The sequence below is a fragment of the Planococcus citri genome, chromosome 1, assembly GCF_950023065.1.
Source record: "Planococcus citri chromosome 1, ihPlaCitr1.1, whole genome shotgun sequence".
Taxonomy (NCBI): domain Eukaryota; kingdom Metazoa; phylum Arthropoda; class Insecta; order Hemiptera; family Pseudococcidae; genus Planococcus; species Planococcus citri.
The window spans coordinates 23,031,039-23,039,462 of record NC_088677.1 but is presented as its reverse complement, the minus strand read 5'-3'; the positions used below and the strand labels follow the sequence as shown (position 1 = coordinate 23,039,462).

General features: G+C 39.0%; 1 protein-coding gene across 1 annotated transcript; it reads right to left on the bottom strand.

Annotated features, from left to right (window-relative positions):
• Positions 1-2,829: 2,829 nt before the first annotated feature.
• Positions 2,830-8,290, bottom strand: LOC135849923 (uncharacterized). Its single transcript, XM_065370578.1, has 2 exons — positions 6,354-8,290; positions 2,830-3,107 (listed from the first exon to the last, which is right to left on the bottom strand). The coding sequence occupies exon 1, from the start codon at positions 7,957-7,959 to the stop codon at positions 6,418-6,420; it is 1,542 nt and encodes a 513-aa protein (XP_065226650.1). The 5' UTR covers positions 7,960-8,290; the 3' UTR covers positions 2,830-3,107; positions 6,354-6,417.
• Positions 8,291-8,424: the final 134 nt, after the last annotated feature.

Genomic DNA, 8,424 nt, shown 5'->3' with positions numbered 1-8,424 from the left:
CAAGATTCGATTAATCGGCCGATTAATCGATTATTTTAATCGGCCGATTATAATCGACTATAATCGATTATAATCGGTAATCGTTCCATCTCTGATCACTTCTATCAGGGAATTGTAATTTTTTTCGAAGTTGAAATTTTTCCTTTTCATTACTATACCTTTTATTTTCTCTAGGAAACTTATCCAACGACGAAAATGAATAAAACAAAAAGTGTAGAGAATTTTATTTCCTTTCGGTAACACGGTCAAATTTTCTACGAAAATCGTATAACGAACAGAGGTGGAAAACTGAAACTGAAACTGAAACTGAAAACTGAAATTAACTGGAACTAAAATGAAAAAACTGAAACTGGAACTGGAACTGGAACTAAAAAACTGAAAACTAAAAACTGGAACTAATTGGAATTTCAGTTTTTTTTTTTCAGTTTTCAACTTTTTTTTTTCAATTTTTTTTTTTTACTTTGCTGTTAAGGCCTTTTCATAATCACCGTAGCCGTAGCGTTTCCTGCGTTTCACGTTTTTTTCTGCGGCAAAAATTTCTAAGTGTTTTTTTTAAGGCAAAGTAAAACTTTCGAGAGATGAAAAAACAATATTAAAAAATTTGTTCACCTTTTTAGCTCATAATTTTAGAATTTGAATGACTGTTATTCAAAAATTTCAAATTTAAAAATGAAAAGCAAGCAGGCTCAGAGTAGAGTGAGAGCAAAAGCTATTTTTGAGAAGTAGAAAAATAACGTTTTTTTTAATAGCCTACTTGGATTTTTATGTACACATAAAAGTTCGATCTCAATTTGAAAAAAAAACCACGGAGCCCGGAGGCCCAAGTGAAGTCTTAGTCAGAGCAGAAAATTTCAAAAATTTGTACGAGTATCTGGAGAGGTGAAAAAATGTTTTTTGTGGTGACTGATAACTGATAAGTTTATTTTTTTGACCTTACAATTATAGAATTTGAATATACTAAAATTTAAAATTGAGATTTTGAAAGAAAATAAAAGGCAACTGGCCGGAGCGAAGCGAGGGCAAAAGCTTGCGAAAAATGTTGTTGAAGAAACTGAAAATATCGTCTTTTTTTTAGTTTAAAAATGGCCCTGGGGGCCCCTTGGTGTCTCGGGGCCTCTGGCAATCGCCAGGTAACATCATAGGCCAGTCCGCCACTGTGTGTGATATCGATGGTGTTGTGGATAAAAGGCCAAACTGTTTTTTTTTTCCAAAGGGCAAATCTGTTCTCGTTCATTTTGAGTAAATACGAAAGGGCCAATCTGCATTTTTTTACATGAAAGTATAATCCAAAACGGCGAAACTGAACTATTTTTTTACTTTTTTTTTACATTACAGACCACTACAAATTTATCTTTGATGGCCAGTAATTTAAAAAAAATTGCAAATGTACCAAAATGATCTCAGAAAACCCAGACCTACGAGTAAACAAAATAATACGAGGGTGGATTAAAAAGTATCGCCAACAGTGCTCTGGAGGAGAGCCTATATGGAGGTACGAGTATTTTGAACCAAATGAGCGCTCATTTTATAGCTTGAAGTTTTAGGAAGACGGTGGTGTGTTCAGTTTTTAGATACCTACAACTCGAAAAAATGTTGATCGTATTTGAAATTTTTGAGAAAAGTTATTCGGTTGATGGGGCTGGAGTATCGTACATTGCGGTCTAGTAGCAAGTCTAATATCTATATCAAGCAGTGTGTGCAATCATTTGATAGTCCAAAGCCTCAGGAACACGGCGGTGTATTCAGTTTTTTTTGTTTGACTTGTACAAATATTCTTGAATGAATTCAACGAGATCATGGTATAGCTAAGTGATGTTAATTTTCACTAAAAAAAAAACGCCCAAGTCACTTTGGACATGTTCAACATTGTTACAGCATGTTGTACAGAAAAACTAAATACATCACCATGTTCCTGTAACTTCAGACTACAAAATTACTGCTCATGCAGCTTGCTATAAGAATTAGTCTCGCCGGTAGAGCGCAAAGTGTACCTACTTGTGTATCCTGCATGACCTGAAATTTTTTCCTCGGCCCATTCGAAGGCCTCCAAAATTTTTTCTATAACTCATATCGTGTACCTGAGACTTCAGGCTACAAAATCACAACTTCTTTTTCAATAGAAATGAAATGAGGAAGGATCGAGATGACGGATTTGCTAAACTATTTGAACCTGAACCAAAGACCAAAAATTCAGGTAATTTGAGTACGCTGTATAAGTATTTGGCATTATTTGGACACATTTGAGTAATTCTGTTGGTTTTTCTAGAAATTAAAATATCAAAAGAGCCTCAGGAAACGAATTTTATCCGTCAAAAAAAAGAGTTCATTCTGAAGATGATTAAAAAAGATACCAAAGCTCGAACCTTCACTGATGACTGATAACAAATCGATTTCACCCCTACATACAATATTAGACTATATGAGCTTTCATTTCGCGGCCGAATATTTCCCATTTGCTAAGCATTTGCCATTTATCAACAACAAAACATCTATTATTTTTTGCCAAATTTATCAGATTGGCCCTTTTTTTCATGTTGAACCTGTAGGTTGAACAAATACAAAAGGGCCAATCTGTCCACTCTCGAACTATTTCATCATTATAAATTTCTCAAGCTAGAAAAAATATTATCAGTGGATAATAATGGAAAGCGAATGAGTTGCCTTCATCAAAAAAATTGATACATCGGCCAAACTACTCCTTAGTACGATGATATGACACTTTCGAGTTTAGAATGCAAGTTGGAAACTCAGTTTGGCCTTTTATCCACAACACCATCGATATGTTGAAATGTAGGACTAATCGTATATTCGAATAATAATAAACACATCGAGAAATAAACGGAAATATATTCGTTATAAAAGTATAAAAATATCATCAATCAAGAATATCATCGAAGTCGCGTCTATAAACTAAATCAACGAGGTAGTAAACAGGAGAGCACCCGGATAAGAAGAACAGCCAGGTAAGTATCGCATCGAAGCTGAGATTACTCCCAGTACTGCCAACGCCAACACACCCCTTTAATCTTAGCGGAGAGGCGGAGATCAATAACGTACATCGTAAACATAGGAACTAATGGAACTATCGTCTTCGAATTAATAATGGCCTGAAATACAAAAATTATGTTACATATTGAGCAGACAGCTGCAATGTTCTTGAAATCGACCTGAGGCAAGAGCTTTCGTGAGGGCATCAGCCGGCTGATCTTCCGACTTAACGAATCTCAAAATAATCTTGTTACCCTTGACAAAATCTCTAACTATGTGATAATTGAGTTTAGCTATATGCCTGAGCTTGGGAGCTCCAGTTGTTTTAGCGATAGCGAGAGCAGGCTGACAATCACTATGAATGAGAGCTGGTCCATGTCTATTCTTCGTTAAACGTTCTAATAAATCTACCGTAATGACAGCATCCTTCGAACACATGGATAGAGCGAAATATTCCGCTTCAGCTGAGGAACCCGCTGGTACCGACTGTTTTCTCGTACGCCAAACAACCGGATCACCGTACGCTCGCACAAAATAGCCTGTAATAGAGCAACCTTCTTCTCCAGTCCCTAACGACGCATCGGTGTACGCATCTACAAATACACCTTCTTTCTTAATCACCCCTCTATAAGTTAGCCCTAGCTCTGCCGTTCCTTTCAGATACTGAAGAATTCTCTGAGCACGTTCCCAGTCTTCGGGCTGAGGATTACTTTGATGTTGACATAGCACATTCGTAGCGAACATAATATCTGGTCTAGTACCGTTGGCTAGATGTAATAACGAGCCAGTAATTTCCCTAAACAAAGACTTGCCAGGCGTAGGCTTACCAGGATTCCATTCCGGTGTTTTCTTCTCTGACTTACTTTTCTTTTCACAATTTCGAGTTAAAGCTGGAGTATGAACAGCTGGCAAATTCAACGCGTTAAAGCGTTTCAACACACAATTAATAAAACTAGTTTGAGTCAAAGTCAACGTTTGATATTCTTCCGATCTAGCAATTTCCAAACCAAGAAACTTTTTAGGAGAACCTAACTCTTTTACTTGAAATTCCTCTTTTAAACGTCTAATCGTCTCAACAATCTTATCTTTACAATTACCTGTGATTAGGAAATCGTCTACATAAAGTACTAAAATTACCACCAAATGTTTCCTTCGCCAGATATACACGCATGGCTCATTTGGATGATTGGTAAACTGCATTTTCTTGGCTGCTTCATCAAACCTACGAAACCAAGTTAACGGACTAATCTTGAGCCCATACAAAGCACATTTTAAAGCACAAACCAGGCCTTCATCAACTTCCATTCCTTCAGGCGGATGCATATATACCGTAGTTTTCAATCTGCCATTAAGAAAGGCAGTAATAACATCTAATTGAATAATCGACCAACCTTCTTTATTTGCAAGCGCAAGAATTACCCTAACTGTGTGTTTACTAGCCACCGGAGAGTACACATCTCCTATATCGTACACTTCTCTATCTTTGAATCCACGTATAACCAAACGTGCCTTATATCGTATTGAAGAATCATTCTCGTTAGTTTTCCTACAAAATACCCATCTAGAATCTAAGATATTCACCCCTTTGGGCGGTACAACTAAATCCCACGCATCATTTCTTTCTAAAGACGCCATTTCATCTTCCATGGCTTTTATCCAATACTCACGATCAGTACGGTCTAAAGCTTCAGCGTAAGTCATTGGATCCTTTTCATCTTCGAGTAAGCATGCACGTAATGCTGTAACACGATCAAAAGCTAAAAACGTATCGTTAGACGAGTCATCAAAAATCACAGTTTCTTCGACGTTCTCAATGTCAAATTCATCAGAGTCATCGTTTTGACCACTAGTACTTGGGACAACATTCAATTCACCAGAAGTCTTGCTGGGTACTTCTACACTTACCTCTTCGTTGGTAGTTTCTCGTTCTACCGTGTCGTGCCAGTTAATATCAGTTTCAGTTTCGTCTGAACTAAAATCGAAAACAACATCTTTACTTTTCAATAAATCTCTATACGTAATATTTTCAATAAACTCAACATCTTTACGTTCTATAATTTTCCTCGAAGGTAACAAAATTCGATAACCACTTCTAGTATTGTTCAAAACTACACCTCTAATACCTCTTTCATCAAATTTCTCATAATCCTCTCTAGTTTTCTTCGGAATGGCCAGACAACCAAACCGGCGTATAAACGATAAATCAGGAGTTTCACCACAAAATACTTCATAAGGTGTCTTAAAACCGTTCGATTTGTGAGGAGTTCGATTGTAGATATAAACAGCCTGAGATATAGCATGGTCCCACAAGGACATTGGGATTCCCGAATCGCTCAGCATCGCTGTTGTCTTTTCGCGCAAAGTCCGATTGATTCTTTCTGCAACACCATTATGAGTTGGGGTATCCGGTTCAGCTACCTCTATCTCAATCTTCTCCTGTTTCAATAACCTTCCCATCTCACCTGAATATTCGGTACCTCCGTCCGTACGTAAGTACCGTACCTTAACATCTTTTCCCAACATTCTACGCATCTCATCTAAGTACTTTCTAAAGCAGTCAGCTGCATCACTTTTATAACACATCACAAATACCATTGCGAACCTCGAGAAATCATCTATAAATGTTATCACATACCTACGTTTACCTGGGAATGATAGAGGTGTTATAGGGCCCATCACGTCAGAATGAACTCGTTGTAAAGCTATCTTACTCCGCTGACGTTTCTTCTTCGAAGGGTTCCTGTGAACCTTAGCTAACGCACAAGGTTGACAATCCATAATATCCTTACCAAAAGTTACATTTTTCAAAATCACCATCTTCGATTTATATAGTTCAAGATAACCTAGCGAAGCGTGCGCCAATCTCGTATGCCATAGAAGACCCAAGTTTTCACGAATCGTCGGAAGCGTTGGACTTGGACCTCCTCCATCAGCATTAGCTAACATAGCCACTTCATTTGGATTACGAACACGCAGATCACTGACCCAGAACGGAGATTGAAACTGAGCTCTAATAATTATGTCACCAGAATTTCCATCTCTGATATAAAAATATAGCGAACTTCCATCAAATGTCGCACCTTGTTGTACCAGCTGCCGTAAACTCAGCAGATTTTCAGAAACTTCTGAAGAATATAAGACATTTGTAAAAGTAATTGGCTTACCTAAAACAGTGTAAGTATGAAACTCACCTAACTCCTCTATACTCAGAACAGACTCCTGTCCTTTCTTAGCGCAATCTATTACCGCTGGTTTACTCAACTTTCTTACCTTGGAGAGAATTCGCCGCTCATTTGTCAAATGATAACTTGCCCCAGAGTCGATTATAAAATTGACTGACAGTACTGCTGTCATGAAACACTTACCCGCCGAGTTAAGGCAGTCGTCAGGATAATAATACTTCGAATTTAATTCGAAATTTCTATCGCCTCAGACCATCATAGATTTTCCACCGCTATCGCCTTTCCCTTGACCGGACCCAGATTTACCAGACTTTTCATCGGATTTATGCTCGGGGCAGTTCTTCGCAATATGATCGGTTACTTTTCTGCAGCAGTAGCAATAAGACCCATTCGTCTTGCAGTCTTTCATCGCATGACCTCTCATGTTACATTTTCGACACCTTCCATAATGGTTGCCTTCGGATGAGTTACGGTTCTGATAGGAATCTCTCGAGTCGTAATTGCGCTGATAGGAACCACGTCGATTGTCTTCACGTTCACGTCTCTCGCCACGTCGATCGTCGAATTGCTCACGTCTATCGCCACGTCGATCTCGATCATCGTATTGTTCACGTCGCTCCCCACGTCGATCGTTGTTTTGTTCACGTCTATCGCCACGTCGATTGTTTCGTAAATTTCTTCCTCTTCCATTCGAGTTCGAAGAATTGGCAGAGGCAAAATGAACCCCTGTTGAAGCCGCCGTTGAGGTTACTGCCTTGAGCTCCTTCTCAGTCGCCTCTTCGTCACATAGCCATTTTTTGATCATCTGGTAGTTGGTTTTACTCGTTCGGTTGGACATCGATATGTCGCTGCGCGCCTTCTTTATTTTATGTAACAGCATACTCTTTTTGAAATCGTCCGTCCACACCATGCCTGCTTCTTTACTTCGTTCGAATAAATCCTCCAATTGCCTGGTAAACTTTGACGGCTCGTCAATAAACGGTTCAAAACGTAAGTTCGTGATTTTCTGAAAGAGAGCTTCTCGTAAGTTCTCCGATATTGGCAGTTTCTCATTATCCAACCATTTTATGATTTCGGCCGGTTCCCTGATGTTTTCGACTAAACGCTGGTGGTGTTCGTCAAGGCGACCTACTATGAGTAAACGAGTAGTCGCTTTCCGAATGGAGTCATCGAATCTTGTATTCGGTCGCGGAACTGAAGCATCCACAATATCATTAAGTCTGCGTACTCTTAATTCGTCAAACAGCATCTGCCGCCAATTTCGGTAGCTACTTTTCTCCGTCAGCTTATAATCGATATTCGGGAACATAGAATTGAAGGTTAGCGGAGCACATCCAATATTTCCCACCGGTGGTGGCATCGGTACTGCGGAGGCACCCGTTGACATGATAGGTTGCCTTAAAGATGCGGATGTGGTGCTACTTGAAACCACATTTGCAGCAGTGGTATGTAAATTCACCAATTTATGAGCTGTCACATAACGACCAGCAGGTTTACTAAACGTTGTCACCGTAAGTCGCGGCATATCAGATGCGCTGGATGTAATTGATACTGATATCGGAACTGCCGAAGTCACCGGAACAGCAGATGTCACCGGAGGTGGTGGTGGTGGCGGCATGAAAAAGTAGTTTGGCAAATTGCCCACTAACGAAATCGGATTCGCATTCGAAATCGGATTAGAAATCTGATTACTTACTGAGCTGCTCACAGGAACACTGATTGTCGATCGCATAAAACTTTCCAGCTCAGCTTTGATACGATCCACTATAGGATTTATTATAGCCTCCATCTTGTCCGAATGAAGTTTACACAAGTACACAATCACTACCGAAATGTTAAAAAACAAGCAACGAATCGAAACCACGCTCTGCTACCATGTAGGACTAATCGTATATTCGAATAATAATAAACACATCGAGAAATAAACGGAAATATATTCGTTATAAAAGTATAAAAATATCATCAATCAAGAATATCATCGAAGTCGCGTCTATAAACTAAATCAACGAGGTAGTAAACAGGAGAGCACCCGGATAAGAAGAACAGCCAGGTAAGTATCGCATCGAAGCTGAGATTACTCCCAGTACTGCCAACGCCAACATGAAATGTACTTTTTCAAAAGTGTAGATCACAAATTTGATTTAGGTATGCCTTCAAAAACATAAATTTCGACATATCACACATCATTATGGTCAAATTTTGAATTTTTCACCGTTTTCACCCCCTTCATCCCCCACCATCCACCCCTACGAAA

Bases quoted from the DNA above. Each gene is read 5' to 3' on its own strand.
- LOC135849923 (XM_065370578.1), bottom strand. From the start codon at position 7,959: ATGGAGGCTATAATAAATCCTATAGTGGATCGTATCAAAGCTGAGCTG.